The sequence below is a fragment of the Lepidochelys kempii genome, chromosome 11, assembly GCF_965140265.1.
Source record: "Lepidochelys kempii isolate rLepKem1 chromosome 11, rLepKem1.hap2, whole genome shotgun sequence".
NCBI lineage: Eukaryota > Metazoa > Chordata > Testudines > Cheloniidae > Lepidochelys > Lepidochelys kempii.
The window spans coordinates 68,647,348-68,671,704 of record NC_133266.1 but is presented as its reverse complement, the minus strand read 5'-3'; the positions used below and the strand labels follow the sequence as shown (position 1 = coordinate 68,671,704).

At 45.7% G+C, this 24,357-nt stretch overlaps 2 protein-coding genes across 2 annotated transcripts; both read right to left on the bottom strand.

Annotated features, from left to right (window-relative positions):
• Positions 1-170: 170 nt before the first annotated feature.
• On the bottom strand, positions 171-4,881 carry LOC140895264 (interferon lambda-3-like). Its single transcript, XM_073304710.1, has 5 exons — positions 4,729-4,881; positions 3,597-3,674; positions 2,952-3,095; positions 2,095-2,175; positions 171-953 (listed from the first exon to the last, which is right to left on the bottom strand). The coding sequence occupies exons 1-5, from the start codon at positions 4,879-4,881 to the stop codon at positions 855-857; spliced, it is 555 nt and encodes a 184-aa protein (XP_073160811.1). The 3' UTR covers positions 171-854.
• A 5,422-nt stretch (positions 4,882-10,303) lies between these two features.
• LOC140895596 (interferon lambda-3-like) lies at positions 10,304-12,500 on the bottom strand. The gene is made up of 5 exons (XM_073305665.1): positions 12,339-12,500; positions 11,819-11,896; positions 11,205-11,348; positions 10,823-10,900; positions 10,304-10,402 (listed from the first exon to the last, which is right to left on the bottom strand). The coding sequence occupies exons 1-5, from the start codon at positions 12,498-12,500 to the stop codon at positions 10,304-10,306; spliced, it is 561 nt and encodes a 186-aa protein (XP_073161766.1).
• Positions 12,501-24,357: the final 11,857 nt, after the last annotated feature.

The window sequence follows — 24,357 nt, the reverse complement described above, 5'->3', positions numbered from 1 at the left end:
CGGGAAGTACTTCCCTGCCTTTAATGACTTTTGCTATTTTCTGTTTTTTGGAGGTGATGAGATCAGAACATAATGCAGTCAGCAAGTAGAGGGTCAATCATCAATTTATATCATTTCAGTTTTAATTTTACATCTTCCATTTTTACATTAAATATTACAAAAATAGCCCATTTGATAAATATGCACATAAAAATGATAGATACAATAAATAACTTAAATACAAATCAGATTTGTTGAAATAAGGATCGCATCAGATGGCTTAACATTATGTCAGCCAGTAAAACAAAAATAGATTCTCGGAATCTGTCTAATACAGCAACACCTTCCATGCATCAACATTATTGCATTTTCCAGCATCTTTCTAAGACAATAATGAAATAGTCACTAGTCCGTAAATCAAACAAACGGTGGGAAAAACTAGACCTTTAAATTAAAATAAATAACAGCAACACAACATACTATTGGCAAATATTTTTGCGTAGCAATCAACCAATACAATAAATAATACTATCCTCTAGGGCCAAATTTTAATCCCACTGAAATCAATGGCCAATCTCCCATTGATTTCTGTGGGAACAGGCCTTACACTTTAGCTGCACTTAAGGAATTGGCCTACAACCAATCAGGTACTGGCAATTGGAGTCGGAGAGATCTCTTCCTGAAGATCAGCTGTATCAGAATCTTTTGTTCAGAGATCACGGGTGATGGGTATCCGTGGTAAGATGCCAAGTCAGAAAGAGCATCGTGCCTCGTTAAAATACAGTATCCTGTAGGAAGGATTCAGGGTTCCCATTCGCTGGGCTCTCCAGTGTCTGATTAGACGCATGAGGTGAGACAGTGTAAAGACTTTGCGTTTAGGTGCAGAACTCCATGTAGGCTGCGCACTTCAAGTCTTCGTTCAGAAGTCGGAAGAGATTGAAGATCACAGATGCTTCCAGGCACCCCGGAGTTTCCTGGGACAGGAGAGAGGGAGTGAACACATTGTAACAGAGAATGGCTGGCTCACACTGGGCGAGGGAAAGCTACTGCACAAAGGCCTGATGGAAGGGGGTGTATATAGATAGGGAGCACAGAGCATGCAGAAAAAGAGTGAACAGAGCAGTGTCTACACAGGGACATCCAGGAAAGCTAATCTGAACAAACTGTGTGAATTTGAAGTGGGTTAGTTAATGGCATTAGATCCCTGTGTGAACACCCTCATTCAAAATTAAAGTGGTCTTAATTGGGTTACTTCACTTCCAGAGATCGCTTTAACTCTGAATAACAGCATCCATACAGGGATTTAATGCAGTTTAACTAATCCCTTTCAAACTCACATCTTTAGTTAATTCGGATTAGTTTTCCTGGATGTCCCTGCGTAGACAAGACCTTACAAACACTCGAACCTAAGTAAATACTCATTTACACGGTGCTCTAATGTTCTGTAATTCTAAATATATAACAATGTGTGCTGTAGTCTATTACATTAAGCAGTGAGTCTGAATGAAGCAAAAGGCACAATGATCTGGGGTAACAGTCAACTTGACGGGTATTATCTTTGTCTCGATCCGATTCCTAAGAAGGCCTGGGCTTTGGCAGATCTGTACGAATGAATGATCTCTGGGCCTCTTTTCCCATTGCCCAGCCCAGCATCTCCACCTCTTTAAAGCGAATAGCAAGTTGGTGTAAAGCTCTGCCAGCAGTGTGAGGGAGGGGGGATTTCAGAGTCAGCAGCATTTTGCACAAATATAAATGATTCCACAAGGTACAAGGTACAGAGCAATGGAGGATCAGATGCCACATGTTTATTCTGCTATTTGCATCCTATGGGAGGACCCAAACTAGGCCACAAAGTAAAGGGTGTTTTCTGGATGCCTGGTCTGTTACTGTCTGACAACAGATGTAACAACCCTTCCTGATGTGAGAGATTTACCAGCTTTTTTCTGAACTAATTCAGTCTCAGGACACCTAGACTGCTGAAGGTCCTGGACAATATACAGGACACCATCCTGCACTGGCCCCATGGGAACGGAATGGAGCTGATGATCCTGTATGGATTTGTTCCCACTAACATGTGATGGAAGTTCGTCTTGTGTGTTTGCCAAATGTACTCACCATTTTCTTGGCGGCATGGAATTTTAGGAGCCATTTAGTCAGTGTCTGGGAGCGTTGATGGCCGTGAGGCTGATGTCTAGCCTGAAAAGAAAATCAATCCATGAAGCTGACTGGCACAAGTCGAGATTTCAGGAACAGTGGCTGAGCCTCCTTCCTCTCGGTACAAGCCCAAGGCAGATCTTGGTTTGATTGAGTTTATCTAGTTCTTCAGACGTGTGGATTCCATTTTAACCTTCCATGTTCTATTAATAATACCAAGCATTTGTATTACATTGTTCAACTTCAGAAGTGTTTGAAGCATTAACTCAGGGCTTTACTGAGGCCTGTGGGAATGGCCCTGTGTAGGGGGAGGTATGCCTTGTGCTCCCCAGAGGAGCTCTGGGAGGAACTCCACCTAGTAGAAACTGAATATGCCCTGGAGCTGAGCAGGAGTGCAGCATACTCCCTCAGTGTATGCAGCCATCCATGGGTCTGCCTCCTCCCAGTTCCTCCCCACCTCCACTGCGATGTTCTGGGGGGCACATGGAAACAACAGTAGCTGTGCGAAAGAGATCACAGTGTCTGCAGTGGAACCAAACTACAGCCCAGAAGCCGACAGTGGGGACATAGCTGCTTGCACAGTAGCAGAGCAGCCAAGCATCATCTGTCCCTAACTAGTTAATCAAGTTAATTAGCTAATTAGATGATGTATCTGAGCAAGGCATACAGCAACTATGTTATGTGCAAACCAAAGTCCACGATTACTGGCACAAGGATTAGTAGATTCTGGATCCACTTAAGGAATTAGTGCTGTTCGGAGTTCAATACACAATTCCCAGACCCACTGTGGCACGAGACATTTGCAATCCAATACTCACCCAGCTCTTCAAGTCCTCTCTGATGTGCCTCAGGATTTCTAATGGCTTCACGAGCTGCTCAGACAGACTGGGATCCCCAAAGTTCTCCAGCACGTCAATAACGAGGTGCAGCTCCGTCTCTACCAGGATCACTCTGTCGTGCACCTAGGGAGAGAATGTGCTGGTAAAACAGTGTGTCCAGGGGAGTTGCAGACAGGGTGATAAGGAATGTCTGTGTTAGCAGCAGGTAGGAGTGGCCTGCTTAAGGAGACTTTCCAAAGCCGTGGCCAATGGGAAACGACCTATGACGCAAGGGAGGTGTGAATCCACTCAGTACACAGAGCCTGCTAGTCATGACCCTTTGGACTCTGTTGCTTACACCTTCCTTCCTTGGAATCCAACAACATTTTGTGCTTCAGATCAATCTCAATCTCAATATCTGACTTCCCAGCCCTAAGGGTATACAATATATAGATACAGAGAAAAGGCCGGATTCCAACCTCAGATGACGCCTGTGTCATCTGGGAATAAATTCCTTCTCCATGTTACTCTACAAAAGGATCACGTGAAATCAGCATCCAGCTTAGAAAGAGACAATATTGCAACCTTGGAAAGAAGCAAGTGCTGTTTTGTAACTTTGTCTCTCTTGGCAGAAGTCTTTCTTACCGACAGCTCTTTGACTTCCCAGTTCCGGTGGAAAATATTGGTGTTGCATTTTCGGTCTGACAAAAGCATGATGTCCTCCTGGAGGCACAAAATAAGAACACAGGGAAATGTGTAAAGGAAGCAAAGCAGGGGAGAAAGTGCCAAATTCAGCCCTCGGTTACATCATATAACCCCATTCAGCCATGCAAAGGTACAAAATCCTGGCACAATTTGACTCAACACCTCGATCCCCTAAGAATGCTGCTGTACTAGAGTCCTGGCTCTTCCTGAGAAGGTGCCAAATATGGCACAGAAGTCAACAACACGCGCTTGTCATATTGCTTTGCTGGTTTCAGGTTGTGAACTGCATTTGTGCAGGAGTTTAACTGAGAAGCGGCATCCTTTAACTCTTGACCACTCATCTGAGTGGTGCACTTCCTCCGCTTCAGCATTGGTTAACGTGGAATGTTTGCACGACTGAAAAATAAATGACTTGATCTCTCTAATGCTGCTTGATGGCATGAGATGAATTTGGGTTCCTCAGATTGTCTGTTTAAAGGACTAGACTCAGTTTTCTTTGGAAGGGAAAGATCGCCTATAGTTAAAAACTGGGTCTCATTCTCTAGGTTTGATTGTAACTCAGGACAGAGTTTGAACCCCTGTTAAAACTTTCTGGGATTTAAGATTAAGAACGGTTGACTCTGTAAGAAATCCGAGCTGGCCAGGCCCTAACCTCCTTAGACTGACTCGAATCAGGAACACCCACTTAGACAGGTTGCCCCTTCTTTCTCTCCTAGCTCCTTTCTAATAGTAAGAATGCCATTCTCCCTTTGCTATTGTCTAATCTGTGATTCTGCTTTAGATCAGTTCCCACCTTCCTGCCCTGTCCATGACTCTGCCTCTCTCTGACTCTTGCCGGAGCTGAACATTCTGAGCTTTGCCCTTTCTTAACTAAGACTGGGTGGGGGATCACCAACAAAGAAGATCCAGACAGAGAGACTTCTCTCTATTTCGTCTGCAACCCTACACCCCAAACTTACCGAAGCATATTTCATCTGCCCACAGTAATATGCCGAGAAGGCTGCGGTTGAAACTACAGCCTAGCACCCACATTGCCATTATTGCCCTACTTATGTGTCTTCTTTGCACTTACAAATCTGTCCTTGACATTCTTGAAGGTCTCCAGTTCCCAGGGTGGCAGGGACTTGTATTTTGAGAGGTGGCACGTCTTCCTCTGAGCCCCTTTGGGAAAGGCCTCCGTAGACATTGTCCATAGGGTCAGGACAAGGAGCAATTTGCAAGCCATCATTTTTTCTAATTGAATCAGAAAGGGGAAATACACACATCACTCCATTTCCAGGTTACAAGGATTATAAACTGTATTTTTGACAGTCTGACAAGGCGGGGAAAAAAGGGGTGCAGGAAGATGAGGGCTACAATCAAATATATACATTGGTGGCTTGACCCCAAAGATCACAGCTGAGCAAACTCAACTCTTCTATTCACAAATGTTTTCAGATCAGGCCCCTTAATTTACGGCCCCCAGCACTAATAATAAAAAATAAACTGGTAAGAGACTTAGAGGGACGGATAATGTTTGATCCTTACTCTTTAGAGTAGATCACAGCAGATCAGTCTAGTAAGCCCATGTGCTAGACAGACGCCCCAGACCTCGTGGCACGTACCTTGGAGCATGTTTGCTGGGAAATGGCTTTAGTCTCTTCTTCTTCCTCAGGGTTACTTGGCCTCCCTCTGGTCTGTGAATGTAGCCTCTCTTTTCCATTGCTCTTGCTTTTATACTCTTTAGGAAAAAATAAAATGAAATCTTGTTTTCCTTTTGTCGAAGGAGAAAAACCCACGCTCTAATGCGGCTGGAATCAATGGAAACCGGAAAGTGAAAGTACGGCAGGTGCATCTAGCTCATAACCCTCTGCCCTCCTGAGCTGCGTGTGCCACTACCAGGGATTCCCAGGGGAGGGAAACTCGGCATGACATCATGACCAAACGATGCAAGATTTCCCTGCCTAGAGTAGGCGAGTTCTGTTTCTAATCTTAGCATTGCCCAGTTTCCGGATTTGCTGTGTTACCGTAATGATCCACCGAGCAGCCCTTTCATTCATTTTTTCCCCCGCCCTCAGGAGTGACTCTGCGAGTCATCACTGATGAGCGAAGGGCGAAAGGACAGTGGTCTCAGTACTCTCACAATGGGCAGAGAGGGACTGTTCCCAGAAGGGAGCCTTCCCTCGCAGTCTTGATAACATCCAGGTTAAGGATCCACGTTTGTGATTTACCTGGGAAGCAAGGGCTGGGGGAAGGAAAACCTGGGAAGCACTTTTGGCGATGGTCCAGGGGGGAAGAGCCAGCCACAGGCTGTCTGAGCGCTGGGCCAGGCTGAATGGGAGTGTGGCAGGGGAGCAGGCTGGGGCTGGCAGGAGGTGAGCGGGAGTTGCAGAAATAGTGCGATACAGCCTGGGGGGAACAGCAGAGACTGGAGGGGGGAGGCACGGAGGTAGCAGCTTTCCAAGGTACTCCAGACCCAGGGCACTGGTCTAGAGAAGGACTCCTTTTTGCCGCTGGGGAGGGGCTGTGTGCTCTCAGAGGCACCGACATAAATAAGGACCGTGTGTCAAGAGGGGTTTGTAAGCAGGTAGCTTGCAACAGAGGCTCCGACAGGTGGCCAATAGGAAGACAACCCCTCACAGAGACTCCCAGTGAAAGCACCAGCAACAAGCCTGAACTGTGGCCAGTGGGACTGGGACCTAGAAGCCAATATTAATTTCCCTCCAAAAAGGGATGGCTTACCAAGGGCAGGCCGAGGCCTCGGCCTGACTCACCCCTAGGGCAAGGATACTCTGGCATTCAGCATGAGGAGTGGCTGTAGTTAGGAACTAGCACATGTATCTTTGCTTGTAACCGTTCAAACCACTGTGGTGAGGGAACTCGCACCCTTTCCTTCGTCCAGACCTCGTAAGGAATCGTTGCAGCTGAGCTGTGAGTGCATGGGCCTGTTCGGTAGAGAAGCTGGTTGACAAAGACTCTGCAGAATTCTTCTCTCTTCCGCCTTACAGCCTCTTCTGTTGTTCTTTCATACCAGTCACATCTCTGACCGTTTCTGGCTGCATCTAGTTGGGGCTGTAGATGAAATGGATCAAAGAGAAATCTAGGAGGCCATCAGATCTGATAACTGGAACGGAGGTTAACAATGAGGTGGGCCTGAGCTCAACCCTGATGCGACCTACACTTTGATGGCATATGAACTCTGAATCCAAGACTCTGTGTGAACATGGGGCTGGTGGAAGAGTTAGTGATCTTTCCTCCTTTTCTGCCTTTGACTTTTTGTTGTTTTACTAACTCTCCAGCCGTCTCTGCTGCTCAGGTAGGTGACCAGCTGTCCCAGTTCTGAGGGCCAGGCTGAGCTGATTCAACTAATACTAGAATTTATGCTGCTGTGACTAGAACCAGCTCGGCCATCTTGTTAGCTTTTTGCTGCTGTCAGTTTCAGCTGGGCCGGTGGGCATGGGCTCTCCTGGCTGCTTCATGGAACCAGGCCTGTGTAAGAGAGTGACTTGCTGGTAGGGTTGCCAACTTTGACTGGACATATTCCCAGAGGATCCATCAGATGACATCATGGGGTTAATTAAAGATTAATCTTTAATTCCTGGAGACTCCAGGAAAATCCTGGAGGGTTGGCAACACTACTTCCTGGCCAGTGCACCCCCCCTACTCATTAGGCATAGCACAGCAAGCTCATCTCTCCTTTGGGCCCCCACTGATAGCAGCTCTGGTGGTGCCATGGTCTGCTGCTTCCTGTGACATGGTCTCTGCCCGGGTAACATAGAGCCCCACCCCTTCTGGAATAAACCAAAGGTCAAACACACACTTCCCTGTCACCCTTACTTTGGGCCTTCGATCCGACGCCAGACTCGTCCATTCCACCTTCCTGAGAGGGCTGCTAGGGGGGCACAGGCCTTCCCTCGCCCTGGGTTCTGCTATCCCTGGATAGGCAGCCAAGGCCTGACTGCGCAGACTCCTTGTGACCTCCCTGGACCGCTTCCTACCTGGCCCTGTCGTGGGCCTTTGACTCAGCCTCTTGCCAGGCTCCCAGTGTCTCAGCTCTGCTCTCTCTAAGCCTCTTCCCTGGGCTCACTGCAGAGCTTCTAAGCACTTCCTGCCACCTGGCTGGTTCTGCTGCAAGGGAATTTTCTCTGTGCCCCTGGCAGGGCAGTCCCTGACCCAGCTGAGTCTTCCTACCCCTGAACCCCTCCACCAGCATAGAGAATCATGGGTGCACTCACTTCCCCCAGATTTCCTTCACTACTGACTTGGGTTATCAAATCCTTCATTGAGTTCTTCTACTTTTCTTCACTAGGCCCACATGGCTGCCATGCTGTGGCTGAGGAGGTTACTGGTCTTTGATCCTTTGATCACATGGACTGTGAATGCATAGCTTTGGTCTTTGTAAGTTATTTCTGTGGCGAACTGGCCCATCCAGTTCTGAATACCTCCAGGGCTAGTTGAGAGCTGTGTCTGGTGACTTTAACTCCGTGAGGGGTTGAAGGTGCTCGTAGGTCCCCTCTGAGATGATTGCAATGTCAGTTCCTGAGTTAATTTTAAAGTCAACAGTCTTGCCATAAATATTCACTTTCACTGTCCAAGCAGGCTCTATATCATCACAAGTGATAGATCCCAGAAAGAATGGCTCTTAATTGTCTGTAATATGAGTCAGCTCCCTGACTGCTTTGGTGCAGCAAACAGGTGCAAAATGTCTATATTTTGTGCATTTAGTACACCGTGTATCTCTGGTTGGACATGCATCATCTCTTGGACTATGACTTTTTCCACACCTTGTTGACGTAGGCAGAATCTGTCCCTGTCCCTTGTTGACGTAGGCTGAATCTGTCAGGAAGCTCTTTGGGAATAACTTTTAATATTCATGCTGCATCTGTTAACAGCTTCTAAGCTAGGTTTTGCTTTTGAAGTTCTGAGAGTTGCTCTTGGTTTCCCTGTCTCACCAGCTCTGATGGCTTTGTTACTTGAATAGCTGTGGCTCAAATTCAATCTTTCAATGGTAGCTGCTGCGAAAGGTTTTTAATCGGTTACTGCAATAACTAGCCTGTCTATTTTCATGTTTTGCATTCCCATAATCATTGTTTTCAGCCAGAGTATGCAGAACTCTTATGAAACAGTCAACATTTTCCCATGGCTCTTGAATTCTCTAGTTTTCATAAACCACTTATCTTTGATGTATAAAGAATGTATCAAAGCTAGCTAGAACGCTTGCATAGTCATGTTTGTGACTGTCTTCAGTAAAAATGAAAAGGATTTAGAGATATGCTCTGCCTGTGTCTCCACAGCATACATGAAAGAAGATACCTGCATATCTCCAGTTTCTTTATGGACCTTGGTAGCAATGTGAAATCTTGCAAAATATTGTTTCCAGCCTGTCCATTGTGAAGGTTTGTCAAAGCGGATGTTCTCTGGGGCATTGAAGAGTGGCATGTTGATGAGATCCTGCAACCTTTCTTGCTGTGTTCCTTCTGTCTGCAACCTTTCTTGCTGTTTTCCTTCTGTTTCTGTTTTTAGTTTACTCCTGACAACAAGTCATGTTCTCCTGTACCAGCTATGTGGTCAGGACTCCCCAGGGAACATTTGTCTAGCTCTAATGGTAATGCCAAAAGGAAGGAGAAAGACAAGATTCACAGCTCTCTTTGGCCTTTAGTTGCCCGTTTGGAAATGCAGTGAGGGTGATCCAAAAGCAAGCAGCTTTGCAATGCAAGAGGGAGGCACTGTTGGCTAGAGGCTAGAGTGTAAGACTGGCTCTCAACATCCTTGGCTCTGCCACTGGCCTGCTGAGTGATCTGAACAAGTCACTTTGCCTCTCTGTGCCTTAGTTCCCCATCTGTAAAATCAGGAATAATGAGAAGGACTTCCTTTGTAAAGCACTGTGGGATCTACTGCTGCACAGCACTCTGCAGGAGCTGGGTATTATTACTACAGTGCACCCAATTTTCTGTTAACAAAATGCTTTTAATTGAAAGACAGGAATGCCAAGGCCTGGGAAAACAATTTTATTGGTTCACAATTATAAATAAAAAGGCATAATCTTAGTAATAGATAAATACATAAATAATAAATAGCTGATCCATAATAAAGAACACTTTGGTTCAAGTCTGGAAGTTATACAAATCAATTACCCTTCTTAGCCGAGGATATTTACAGTAAGAATGCATTTCCTGAGGTTGTTTCTAAGAGATCTGAAGCTGTGACTAGTGTGTAAATCCTAGAACTGGAGTGCGTTGTTTTGTTGTTTTAAATTAAAGCTTATGAAATGTTTCCAATATTTTTGGATCTGTCCCCTTGGCTAAAATGCATTCATATAGTGACAATACAATTACATTCAATAAATAATATCCCCAGAGGCCAAATCCTATTGAAGTCCTAAATTCCAACTGTGATGAAAAATGGTCCTATAATTAATCTTCTGTAAGGAGTCTAGAGTGCTGCACCAGCTGGAAGTTGGAGCTATCTGGAGGCCAACTGTTGTGTAATTCTTTGGTATAAAAGGATGGAATCAGTTTGCTTGGGGACCTATGATCAGAAGCCAGAGGGAGAAGATGAATGTTCCTGGTTGACACATGTCTTCTCCCAATATGTATGCAGTGCTCTCAGGCTAGGGACTCTCCGGTCTCTAAGTAGATGTGGACACGGGCACTGCAGAGACCAGATGGCTACACACAGAGCTCCCTGTAGGCTGCGCATCTCAAGTCTTCGTTCAGCAGTCGGAAAAGATTGAGGATCACAGATGCTTCCAGGCAGCCAGGTGTTTCCTGGGAAATGAGAGACTATTTACAACAGGAAGTGTGAATGCGGCTAAATTAAAGCCACCATTCTTAAAAACGAAGAGATAATAAGGATAGAAATCTCCCTGCTTCACCCCTCCTCCCGCATTTCCTAAAAAGCCTGATTTATTGCAGAAGGTCAATATCCCTGGTGGTATAATCTTCTTACAGGCGGTGCTCGAAAGAGATAGTCACTGTAGCAGCAGACACAACAGGGTTTTTTTTATTGAGATCTGCTACATTTGTGCACAACTACAGTTCTGGGATTATTGAAACAGGCTGGACAAGGCACCAGAGAATAGATTGTAGAAATCTGCCCTGGCCTCTGGGATGGGAACCTAGTAGGCTTGTTCCTTCTCTAATTTGTATGGAAGTTCCCTTTCCTCATTTTCTCGACTGACTACTCACCGTCTCTTTGCTCTCATGGAAATTTTGGAGCCAATTGTTCAGCCTCCTGGAGTGTCGATGAGAATGAGTTTCTCTGGTCTGAAAACAAAATTGATACAGACTGGTTGGTGCCCAGAGATTTCAGCCGACAGTGGACCAAAGCCCTTTCTCTCCAGGCGCAGAGCAGTTGTTGCCCTGACATAGTCTAGGCGGCTACCCTTGTGCATATCATATCAACTACCCCCGCTTTCAATGTCCTATGTAAGGATGGGCCCAAAGCAAGGGCCACATGCGAGTATTTGTGGGTACAAGGTAAAGCAACCCATTTGGGAAACTCCTAAGGGTTCTCCTTGAAGAGATTCACATCTGGCACTGAAAGAGAAATCTGTCACTGAATACTCACGCAGCCCCTCAGGTCCCCTCTGATTTGTGTCAGGATTTCTAGAGGCCTTGAGAGCAGCTTGGACAGACTGGTGTCCTCAATGTTCTCCAGCACGTTAATGGTAAAGTCCAGCTCCTTCTCTACCAGGATGACTCTTTCGTGCTCCTGGGGAGAGAAACTCGTAGGTAAGACAGTGTCTGTGGGAGAAATATACACAGCTGTGCAGATACAGGACTAGAAATTCTCATGCGTAGGGGTGGTTAGACTAGGTTGAAACAGGAGATTTTCCGAAGCCACTCAGGGCTTTATTTATTTGTCAGTAAATGAAATATTGAAATCACTCTGGACTGCAAACAGCTTCATCTCCACATGCCTTTCTTGACACCAGTTTATAGCCAGTGAGAAGACACCTGAACTGAAGGTGAGGGGTGACCCTTATTTACACTGAGAAAGAGCCACAGTCAGATCGGACATGCTCCTGACTCAATCAGTGACTTCCAAGTCAGTGGTCAGAGTGCCACGTGTCAGATTAGCATAGGGCTAAGTGAGATCAGATTCAGAGGGGGCACATGTGAGGAGAGAAGCATCTGCTAGCATGTGACCTTCTTGTACCCCTTGACTGAGATTTTTCGTACCGACAGCTCTTGGACTTCCCAGTTCCGGTGGAAAATCCTGGTGCTGCATTTTCGGTCTGACAACAGCATCATGTCCTCCTGGAGGCAGAAGGAAAGAACAGAGACCCATATGTATGTAGGAGCAGGAACAAACCTGTACTAGTTCTTCCCTCAGTTCTATCCATGCAATCCCAGTGGTGATGCAGGGAGAAGAGATGCTGGTATCAGATGTCTCCCTTGTATCTCTCGGGCTGGTATCCTCAAGGGATATGACAGAGATACTTATGACGAACTTTAAACTGTGCTTTGTCGTCCTACTCCAGTGAGGAGAGGACCTGGGTTCAGCAGACGCTGTGCTAGAGCCCTGGAGCTTGCCAGCAGGGTGCTAGAGCTGGGAGAAATGTAAAACCAAATCCTTCTTGATAATTGGTTTTGAGCTTCTTCCCTGAGTCCAAAGGGACACGCAGAGAGGGCTGCTCTTCAGATTACAGCCCAGGGCTCACCGTGCTGTTATTGCCCAGGGTGTGTTCTTCACACTTACAAATTTGTCCTTGGCTTTCTTGAAGGCCTCCAGTTCCCGAGGTGGCAGGGACTTGTATTTTGTGAGGTGGCATTTTGTCCTCTCAGCGCCTTTGGGAAAGGCCTCTGTAGTCATCGTCCAGATGGCCAGAGCAAAGAGAACTTTGTAGCCTACGTTCACCATTTTCCCTAACGGAGACAGAACGGGAGAGATACAGGACTGACATGCCAGGTTGCCTGGCTTACCAGCCAGCGGGTTGGATGGTGTCTCATAAACTAGGCCTGCACTGGAGACAAACCTAGCTCTAAATTTTCTTTTTACTGTTTCTTAAAACATTGTTAAAGCTACTGCAGGAGGCAGCTGGGGACACATCAGAATCAGTGAAATGCCCAGCTGAGTTCTGTGGCTTCCTATAGGGGACTGGGAAGTAAAAGAATTGTTACCATTTCTCATGTCTTCCTCAAGCCAACCAGTTCATTTGATTGGCTGTTAAATTAAACAGCTGACAGACGTGACAGTTTTCAGAAAAAGAAGAAAACAGCATATTGAGATTCATCAGAATTATCAGTTCTTTTCAGACCACCCTTCAGACGTCAGCTGTTGTAAATACTTGTACACTGTGTAGTCAAACAATGAAGTAGCTAGTCAGTGGAGCAGGATACGTCATCCTATAGCATTTGTTACAAATTGATCCTACTTCTTTTAGTACAGCAAAGTGTGAACTAATCCTAATTTTATGCAAATATATATCTGCCACTTGCCAAATAGTTCTGATCAATACTTTTCAGGCTACTGACTGTCTATTTGCAATTTGATAGTCATTGTATATTTTGTTGCTGGGCTCCTAAATCCCCTAAATTCATGACATTGTTTCTGCTCCATAATTTGATGACTGAACTATTTTTAATCCATGCACATTTTTGTATGAAATGTCATTTGTCAAAGTTTTGGCGGTAGGCAAACACTTTTCACGAGTACCCAACAATTCTCCAGACACAAAACGAAAGCATGCTAGAAATCATAGCAACTTGAACTCCCATTTTCTCCAGGAAACTATTCATGAATCAGAGCGGTTTTTGTTTAAATATTCAGCCATTAATAATACATTACAGGTGTAACGCCCTTTGCTTGTACAACATTCATTCCTTGCTGTCTACCATAGAGCACAACAGAAGCCCTCAATAAAGAGAAATTGTGTCGTAAGGAGAGGCTGCAGGCGAGTCACCCTTACCTTGCCGTGTATTTGCTGGGACGTTGCTTTAGTTGCCTCTTGTGTCTCCGGGCTGCTTTGCCTCTCTCTTGGCTCTGAATGTGGTTTTTCTTCTCCATTGCTCTTGCTTTTATACCAAAAGGCTCTTTCTGGTTAAGAAAAATTACATGAAACCTCATTTTGCTTTAGTCTAGGGCAGAAAAACCCAGCTCTGCTGTCACCCAGCAAAGAGCAGCTAAGTGTTTGGAAAGGGAAAGCAAAAGTGAGGCAGTTATTACAGGTGAGCTCGAGTACTGAGGGATTTCCAGGTGAAGAAAACACTGTGACGTCACAAGTGAACTATGCAGGAGTTCCCTGCCTAGAGTAGGTGTGTATGTAGACGTGGCCTTTGCTGAATTGCAAAGCCCTTTGGGGTCCAGCGTAGAGAAGAATCTCAGCCCCTTTTGTTTTTAAAGTCCTCTTCCTTGCAGATATAGCCTCGAAAATGTAAAGTGAGCAGGTGGGTTGGAACCTGCTCACCAATCTCCTGCAGATCCTGGTTACTCACAGCAAACCAGGACTGGCCTTTAATGTCTAGACACATCACAGATGTGCACTGAGGACTACAGTAAAGGCCAACATGCAGTAATTTCGGGCTGGGTGGGTATTCGTTTATCTATCCCATCTGTTTTACTTTTCACCACAAAAGCCAAGAACATACGGTCTCTGTGGAGGTCTTCTGTACTCTAGCATTACCAGTTAGCTGCAGTAGCATTTATTCCACTCGTGCACAGAGGCCCCAGTCAGGATCAGGGCCTTTGTACACAAAATAAAGGCAGTCCCCTCGATAAGTTTACAGTCTAAATGGAGCCTTGGCACAATGGGATTGTTGAACACACGTGAGGGGGAGAGACAAGGATGGCAGTAATAGGAGCAAAGCTTTGCTTGGATTAATGAAGAGTACATGTTTGAGTGTCTCCTTTCCTAGGCACAGCTCTTTGCAGTCCTCCGCTTCCCCCACCTGCCATCCCTAGACCTCATGCTGTTCTCGTATGTGTGTTATGATCTGTTTCCAGCCTTTTGTTCTGATCTTTCTGCTGTAGAAAATGCCTGTATTCTACTGTCGTTTCCTTGCCTCGGTCAAGGCTGATCTCCATTATTCAGACATAGTCTGAGGAATAGAGCCAGACAACTTTTAAAGTAACAGATCTCATGCTCCCTTGCCTCATTTAAATGTGACCCAAACATGTCTCTGAAATACAAAGCTACACCACATAAAATAAATATATTTTAAATGTTGTTTCCCCTTTGCTTACCTGCCAGTACGTAGAATGGTATGAGTTTCAAGTGTTGCCCAGGCCCGACTATGATTTTTTTAATTGATACAAAAAGAAAAGGAGTACTAGTGGCACCTTATTGGTACCATTATACCAGTTCAACAAAGTGTGGGTGCAGTTATGTCAGCATAACAGTGCCTGATACCGGAATAGTTATGTCTCTCCCTGAACAGGCAGAGCTATTGGCGGTATAAGACATCTGCATTCCTTTTAACCATACCTGTATACCACAATAGTCAAATAAGTACAACGTACTAGTTGTGAAAAGACTTTGATATCAGGGGCTTGCATTTGAGTAGATCAAAGAGCTCTAGTAACACAGGAAGCAGCTCACTCCTTTCTAGGAAACAGACTCTTGAATGACTACACTCAGGTTTTGGAAGGTAGAAAAACCCTTTGATTCACCTTTAAAGGGCCCTGTCTGCCACTACTTAGACAAAACACCCGTTGACTTCAGTGGTATTCAGGCTATGAAAGCACTGCAGACCCAAAGCTAACCAGCTCCACCATGCCTAAGTCTCTGTATACTCTGTCAACTTCCTTTTATTAGCCCTGATTCCTGTTTATCTTTTATGCATTATTCTCTCTCTCTCTCTCTCTCTCTCTCTCTCTCTCTCTCTCTCTCTCTCTCTCTCTCATCTGAGAGAATAAGTGTTAAGCATAACCAGGTAACTGGCAGGCGTAGTTATCAGTTATGTCAACACAGGTGTTTAAATTCCTGTTGCTACCTATGCCATTGTAGGATGTGCATGATTTGCACACAAAGTTTCTAATGAATAAAAGGAAACCTGTGTGTATTTGTGCTGCTTGCCATGTATTAGATCAGGGCTTCTTATTCAGAGTAACAGGAAAATCCACAACTATATGGAAACAATTCGTAGCCCAAATAATTCAAAGATAACTGGGTTCTGCCAGTGGCACCCTTTGAGGTAACTGACAAAAGAGAGATGTTTCCTGATGTTTGAAAAGCAGCTTTCTGTCACCGACGAAAGTAAACTGCATTGGACACTATTAGCAGACCAAACAATACACTGCATCCAATTCGACTGCATGTATCAACACAGGACTCTGACGTATGCCTTGCTACCATCAGGTTAGGAGCTAATGAAGCAAAAATGAAACCGGTTGAGTTACATCAACATATTGCTTCCGAAGTCCAGCTACGCAGGCAACCTATTCAAGAAGGAGAAATGGATTAATGGTATTCAAGAAGTTAAATGTTCAAAAGAAATTTTCAACCCCTTTGTATGCAGCTATTATTTCACAAGACATTTTAAAGAACTTTTTGGGGGTGTTGTTTAATAATTCAGGATTGTTAATTGCCTATTGTGGCTATGATAGCTTTAGAAGCAACTAGCAATAATAGTACCTAGCTCTTATCTAGCACTTTCATCTTTGGATCTCAAAGCGCTAGACAGAGGAGGTCAGGATCATCTCTGTGTTACAGATGGGGAAACTGAGGCATGGTGAGGGAATTGATGTGGCTAAGGTCACCCAGCAACCCACTGGTGGAGCTGGGAATTAACCCAAACCTCCTGCGTTCTAGTTCAGTTCCCAAGCCAGTAGGTGACACAAAGCAGACGCGTGCAGCTGTAGAGCAAAGGAGTGGGGGTGGGAGAAGAACACTTCCATTTTAAGGCCACTATAGAACGCTAATACTTTCCATTAAGGGAAAATTCTGCTCCTCTTATGCAAGTCACATCAAAGTCTAGTTGCATGAGTCAGGCGAACAGGATCTGAACCTAAGTCTGGAAAGCATGTTTGCGAGAGAGCCTGTCAAGGTTCCCCCCCCAACTCTGAACTCTGGGGTACAGCTGTGGGGACCTGCATGAAAGACCCCCTAAGATTATATTTTACCAGCTTAGGTTAAAACTTCCCCCCAGGTACAAATTCCTTTCCTTGTCCTTGGACAGTACTGCTGCCTCCACCAAGTGATTTACACAAAAATTCAGGGAAGGGTCACTTGGAATCCTTATCCCCCCAAAATATCCCCCCAATTCCCTTCACCCCCTTTCCTGGGGAAGCTTGAGACTAGCATACCAACCAATTGCCTTAGCAATGGAAGCACAGACCACACCCTTTGTCTTCAGGAAACTGAAATCATTCAGGTTCTTAAAAGAAGCACTTTATTTATAAAGAAAAAGTAAAAGAATCACACGTGCAAAATCAGGATGGAAGGTAAGTTTACAGGGTGATAAAAAGATTTAAAACACAGAGGATTCCCCCTAACTTCCCCTGCTTTCTCCTCAGCTCGGCCCCACTCTGTCTGACCCAGGCAATTCCAGCTCACACGGAGGATGGGACCTCCCTGGCCTTCTGACTCCCTGATTAGCCTGCTCGCCCTGTCATTCAGGCTGACCTGGAGCATGGGCCTCTCCCCATTGTTCCTGGGGGCTGTCAGTCTCAGGGTCCTGATTCCCCATCGACCCTTCCCCCTTTTAGTACTGGGAGCTCGCAACTAAAACACCCCCACTGAATGTTAGTAAGGGGGCAACAGTCCCCTTATACTAGGATGGAAATTGCTATGGCTGACAGGAAGGGGTACATTAATAGTAGGTGACACACATGTTTTTTGGCTCTAAGATATCTGAACAGCGGTAACGCTGCCTTAGCCAATGCCATGAGTGGAACTGATTCTGGAGTGGTGCTTTTCACACATTCCCACTTTCCCTTCAAAAGGGATACAGTGAAGCGCTTTTGATAGTGTTGCAACCCCAGGTGTTTATAAATTATGAGTCAAGCCTTGGAAAATCACCCGATTGTCTTAAAAATCGTGAGATTAAATGTTGGGTTCTTTGTAGTTGCCTTGGAGAATTGGAGCATTTGGGATTCTCAGTTCCATTTCAGCGGCTTTACCTACTTTGGCAGCACAAAGCTTGCTGCAAAGCTGTCATAACTGCTAACCTGGAATTTCCCTAACAGCTTTGGAGGGGGTGCAGATGCGGTAGCGGCTCTGAGTCTCTCTCCTACTCGTTTTGGCCCCTGGTATAGGAAGTATGGCTAGGAGAGAAGAGGCTTTGGAACAGGGCTCATGGGTCTTTGGGGTTTTTTTTGGAGGGGGTGTGTGGGAGGAGCTACTGACAAGGTTACTTAGTGATGTCATTATTAGAAGAAACGTCCTCCAGAGGAAAACAGTAAAAGCCCTTAATTGTTTGCAATGATCTAACACATTGTAGAACAGATCCTGATTTTGCTTCTACCAATGTAAATGAGATCACGATCCATCCCAGTTTCTGTGTTATTAGAGTAGAGAAGAAGTATGGGACTCTCCGATACTGCTGCTTCCACGGACTCAGGGTGAGTTCACTGAGCTGTAGGAGTGGAGAGTATCTTTGGCCGGTTCTGGTGCAGTTAAAGTCTTCGTGAGCCCCAGGCTGCTCAGAGACTAAGCAGAGCCCAGCAGGTTTGTCAGGCTTCTCTAAAGACTCTGGGCCAAATCTAGACCTGAGTTCAAATTCTGCTCCCGGTCACAGATATCCAACGCCATTGACTGCAGAAGGGCTGCCTGGGTGTAAGGGAGCAGAATTTGGCTCTGAGGCGCTATTTCACTGATTCACACCTTGTCTGCATGAAAAAGTTGTCCTGGCTTAGTTTAGCCAGTGATTTTTAAACCCAAGTGGTGAAGTCAGTGCAGAAGGCTACGTAGACACGTGTAGTTTGTTTAAAGCAGGCCTCGTGCAGTTTAGCTTATGGCAATGGGCAAGGCCTTGGAGCAAACAGGCGCGCTCTGGGGAAGTCGGCGAGGTAGAGAGGGAGGGAATCCCTTCCCCGCTGACCCGCGGCTGTGGAACGGCATCATTGCTGCTCCGACTCCTGCCACTGCAACCAGCCACCCAGCCAGCAGAGCCCCTGTGCCCGGCCCTAGCAGCCATAGTCCAGCGTCTTCCAGACTCTTGAGAGCTGAGCCCCTCTTCAGACAAATGCAACCTGCTGATGCTCCTTTTAACCCTGTCACATGCTATTGAAGGACCATCTTAATGTATACACCTTCCAGGCCCCTCTATGTCGGGAAAGGCGGTACTAGTGGATCCCCCAGCCATTCCCCTGCTCTGCTGGGCCTCCAACCTTTCTGTGTGACCACCAACCCCATGCCCGGGCCCAGCTGAATAAGAACCATTCTGATCCAAGAGGACTCTCTGCACCTGCGGAGGTGGGCTAAGTTATACCCCAAACCTGGCAATGGAATTGTATATTGGAGTCTCTATCTGTTTACTCTCACCGAAGTTAGGTATATTCAGAAGAATTCCACATTTAGCAGATAGTTTAAGACTGAGTCTTTGGTTCCCAGCAACGGGAGACCTGGCTGGTGGGAAAGAAACCACAAAAGGTGTAGCTTGGTCATGCCCATATACGCAGGTGTATCTGTATATACATCTGAATACGCAGATGATTGCTCAAAGGTACTGTGCTGGCCAAATTCCCAGCTTTGCCATGCTCCTAACGACTGGGTAAAGCTGGATGACTGTGCAAACTCTGGGTTCTGTGCTGATCTTCCACAGCTCTGTCCAAAGAGGGATTGCTGACAATTTATATGACTTCTGAGCCTGAAACCTTTCTGCAGAATTGCTGCAAAGGATTCTGTCCTTGGAAAGCATTGTTGGGATATATTATCTGAACCAACCATTTATGCACAATGGGTGTCAGCAATGGAAGAGTTGCGCTGACTTTCGAATGATCTGCAGCAATAATATTCATTGTGATTTCTACTCTAAGTTTACAGTAGAGGGTTAGAAATGGTCAGTCAACCAATTTAAAATGGCTGGACACTACTAATTGCTTTATCATTTAAAATAACTCATTCTACTAAAGTGGAGGTGAATATGGGCTCACAGCAACAAGACACATCCCAATATACAGTTAAAACCAATAAAGAGTCAATATTTGCACTCACCAGTCCCTGGACCATTGCTGCTTCTCACCACACTTGGCTGGGGAGGTGGAGTCCATGCACGGAGATCACGTTCCGTACCCATTGCTCTGACCACAACCACCCCTTCATTGAGACCTTCAGCTTGCTTCTCTTCATCAAATATTAAATATCAGCTGTGCTTCGGCCGGTCCACTTCTAAGTATTTCAAGGTATGAGACTTCCACTGCTTCCCTTTCAGATTACATCCTAGTATTATAGATCCCACTGTCTAGATCTGACTCTCCTTTTCTTAATTTTGTCCTTCTGCTCCTAGTTTTGCGGAGTTGTACAATACAAAACAATACCCTTCAACACTCTCTAGAGCTATGTCTCCATCACCTAAATTATACACATTTAGCTCTCAGTTGTACTCCTGAGTCAGTCTGTCCAACAGTCTGAGAGTTGTTTTTTCACACTTTATCTTTCAGTTCTGAGCATGTGAGGTCCAGTCTAGCTCTCATTAAAGTCAATGGAAGGACACCCACTGTTAGAACAGAAATCAATTTTTAAAATGCCAATCAAAACAGCCATTGTGCAAATGCGTTTACACTGGCTGTGTTCACACTCCTGTTGTGTTTGCTTTCCACAAACACTGGTGTAATTGAGAATTAATAGCATAAATGATCAGAGAAAGCAAATGCTAAGCAGGCACACTTGCAGGTATTTGTAATGAGTGAACATTAAATTTACTTTCTGAGAGTGTTTGCAGATGATAGCTGGTTGATGATGTGGGAGGGATAGCTCAGTGGTTTCAGCATTGGCCTACTAAACCCAGGGTTGTGAATTCAATCCTTGAGGGGGCCATTTAGGGATCTGGGGCAAAAATTGGGGATTGGTCCTGCTTTGAACAGGGGGTTGGACTAGATGACCTCCTGAGGTCCCTTCCAACCCTGATATTCTAGGATTCATAAATTATGCTCATCTACTCAGGGACAGACGCTATATCATATCATATGACTTATGGCCTGCTGGGTGACCTTGGGCAAGTCACTTCACTGCTCTGTGCCTCAGTTTCCCCATCTGTAAAAAGTGGATAATGATAGTGCTGTCCTTTGTAAAGCATGTTAAGCTTTACTGATGAAAAACACTATAGAACAGTTAGGTATTATTATTAAGAAGCCACTCAGTTTTAGGTCGCATGGCTCAAACGTAATGTTTTGTTGACTAACAAGCCATAGGGTAAACAAAATGATGTTGAATGTTTTCCATTCACAACGTTCTCAAGTGTGTTTGTTATTGGTTTGCAGGAATTTTGCGAACAGAAATAGAGGCAAAATTCCCTGGCTGTGAACTAATCACTCAGCTGTAATAGTCAAGAGAAAAAAAAATCACATTTGTAAACATTGGCTGCTAAAGACTCTGGATGGGGTTTTCACTCCAAAGACCAAAGGAATGTGTTCAGATGCTTTTGATTTCCTCCAACCAGGAGACAGAGGGGGCAGGCTTGTGAGTTACCTACCAATGACCCAGTTCCATAATTCTCCGAATCGTGGTCCCTTTACCATATGCATAGTAGTACTAGGCCTAGAATGCACGGTATTGGATATGGCTCAGCATAAATTCTTATAGCAGAAGGGATGTAAGCCATGCCCCTGTGAGTACAATGCACATGTGGCCAATGTGGGGGGGGGCACCCTGCCCCCAGAGGATCGAGCTGAATTGCAACAAGGAGCTGGTGGGTTGTGCTGGGGCCAGAGCCACTTTGGGCAGGCCCAGTCAGCTCCAAGGACCACACTCTCAGCCCATCTAGGCTGATGTGGCTTCATCCCAGCAGCAGGATATGCATGTTTCGGGCAGTGGGTGTGGGGGCATTCCTCTCCCAAATCCTCAGCACTTGATGCAGCAGCTTCCTCCACTGCACTCAGGAGTCCCCTGCCTTACAGCCCAGCTCCCTTCCCTACCCCAGAGCCAGACTTCACCCCTCTTCCCTGCTCCCTTTAACATCCTGAGTCCCTCTCCCATCCCCCTCAACTTAGCTTCTCATGAGCCAAGATGGCCACCATTTTCAAGCTCCACATTCCCTTCCAGGCTCCAGAACCTGCCTCTGTGACCCCCCCCCCCGGCTCCACCCCCACTGCCCCCGGGGCCCCATACCACTGCCTCTGTGACCCCCCCCCGGCTCCACCCCCACGCTGCCCCCAGGGCCCCACACCCCCTGCCTCTGTGACACTCTCATTTCCAACTCCCTTCCCCCCAGGGCCCCACTTCCTTTCTTCAATCCCCATACTGCCCCCAGGGCCTCACACAGCCTGCCACTGTGATTACCCCCTCCGCCAACTCTCACAGATCCTTCACCAGGTTGCCATTTATCACCCCTAAGGAAAAGTGCATCAACCAATTCCTTACGTGAAGTCTCCCAATCTGTTCCCTGCTGGCCTGTAGGCTGTTTATGTTCAGCAAATAGCTCGCCTCAGCCAGGGGACCAGGGCCTCTCCCTTCCCTCCTCATCCAGCCCCATGGCAAGGCCATTCTCTGCACCTACCTCCTTTGTCTCCTGGGCTGCTGTTGCCAACTGTGTCTTACTCCTCCCGGCCTGGGAGATGCTGGTACGAATCACCCGTGAAACATGGGACTATCCTGGGAAAAAAGCAGGATGTCTTGCAGTCTTTTCTGAATTTTGTCATATTTGGTGTTATTCTTAAAACCCCAGCTCCTGGAGTCAAGTGATTCTGTGTGACCCTTAGCTTTGATTTAAAATATAAAAGTACATTTCTAGGCCTCATGATTGGGGGAAAAGGCTTATAAATGTGACTCCCCAAAGTCTCAATAACCAGCAGGCAATTACAAAAGAACCCATAATGTATTATTTTAAAAACAATCTCATGACTTTAAAGGCAATCTTGTGATTTGGTGGCAACCTGACTCATGATTTTTGAATTCTTGGGATTGGCAATAGTGTCACTTTAAATCAAATTGGGAATATGTCCTTCAGAGCCAAAATACTTTTTGCTTTTAATTCCAGAACTTCACCCTAGTGGGGAAGATGATGATACTTCACCAACATTTAAAGAGTCCCAGCTTGATTCTTTGCTTTCCTGAACCATTTATAAATATAGTCATTTGCACATATGCAAAGTGATGCAGAATAGGTATAAAAAGTGATCACTGTTGATTTGGTACCATTTTGCAGTAGTGTAAATGACAAATCCAAGTGCAAGGTTGCAATATTGCCCATCCCCAAAGATCCACAAATCATGTCAAAATCTAAATCTCATGCAATTAGACCAACAATCATGAGATTTTATTAATAAAGATTCTCCTGTAGTTTTTTGGGTTGGTCTTTTGGATTCCCCTGTCCCCCCAGTACGTTTGTGAGATAGTGTTGCTAACACTTCCATATTTATTCTGTAAGGTGATTGTGCTCCTCCACTGCCCATCCTGTACCCAGCAAATCATTCGGCACCCTCTCCCCAACTCAATCCTCTCTCCACATCAACTCTGCTTGTCCCCCTGTGTCCCCATCATTTCTGCCCCTCCTTCCTTCACCGCAGCTCCTCCTAAAGCTGCTGTGTCCCTTCCCCGGCCCTCTCCCAGGGATGGGTGTTGCAGGGAGTGGAGGAGGGAGTGATCCTGTGACAATGGTGTTGGCACCTAAGGGGCAGAGACCTCTGACTGCTTCCTGCAGCAGCCTTGATTGGCTGCTCTTCCCCACGACCGGAGACAGTGGGAAAGACAGCCAATCAGAAGCAGGCTGCAATTCCCAAGAGGGTTGGAGATTCTCACATCATCACCAGACAGACTCCAGCCCTGGCTAAAATCCTGCAACCTGTGAAAAAGTCACGAGCGGTAACAGCACTGGGGCAGCGGAGAATCAGGCTTTTTATATAGTGCATATAATAATATGAAAAATACCCAGCTCTTATAGAGTGTTTTTACGGGAAGGTCTCAAAGCACTTTACCAAGGAATTCGGTATCAGTATTCCCATTTTACAGATGGTACAGAGCAGAGACATGACTTGCCCAACATCATCCACCACTCCAGCAGGTCAGTGGCAGAGCTGGGAATAGAATCCAGGTTTCCCGAGTGCCAATCCCCAGTATCTATCCCCCTCAGACAAAAACAGGGCAAATTGCAGCCACGATGTACTCTGCAAGAGCAGTTGAATAGTTTGCCCAGACCTGTGTCTTCACATGGATATCAATGCGTACAAATAAAAAGGAAGCAAAAAGCAATACATGTTACAACCAGGCTCCAGTTAAAACAGCAGCATTTTACTCTAGAAGAGTGTGTCACATATATTGTGATAAGTATAGGATAGTAATTATAGTCCGTGCTTTTTGCCCAATTTAAAGGCCCCATAATAGTCAGTCCTGCCACCAAGAGTTCGCCGGGATTTGCTATCGTGGGAAGATACCTATAACTTTAGACTTTTCATTATTTTAAGTATCTCTGTTATGTCCCCTCTCACCATCCAGCTAATCAATTTCTCCTCATCGGGAAGTACTTCCCTGCCTTTAATGACTTTTGCTATTTTCTGTTTTTTGGAGGTGATGAGATCAGAACATAATGCAGTCAGCAAGTAGAGGGTCAATCATCAATTTATATCATTTCAGTTTTAATTTTACATCTTCCATTTTTACATTAAATATTACAAAAATAGCCCA

Bases quoted from the DNA above. Each gene is read 5' to 3' on its own strand.
- LOC140895264 (XM_073304710.1), bottom strand. From the start codon at position 4,881: ATGGCTTGCAAATTGCTCCTTGTCCTGACCCTATGGACAATGTCTACG. The intron at 3,096-3,596 runs GTAAGAAAGACT...TTCTCTCCCTAG, and splicing joins GGGAAGTCAAAGAGCTGTCG to GTGCACGACAGAGTGATCCT. The intron at 2,176-2,951 runs GTGAGTATTGGA...TTTTCTTTTCAG, and splicing joins GAGAGGACTTGAAGAGCTGG to GCTAGACATCAGCCTCACGG.
- LOC140895596 (XM_073305665.1), bottom strand. From the start codon at position 12,500: ATGGTGAACGTAGGCTACAAAGTTCTCTTTGCTCTGGCCATCTGGACG. The intron at 10,901-11,204 runs GTGAGTATTCAG...TTTTGTTTTCAG, and splicing joins GAGGGGACCTGAGGGGCTGC to ACCAGAGAAACTCATTCTCA. The intron at 10,403-10,822 runs GTGAGTAGTCAG...CTCATTTCCCAG, and splicing joins TCCATGAGAGCAAAGAGACG to GAAACACCTGGCTGCCTGGA.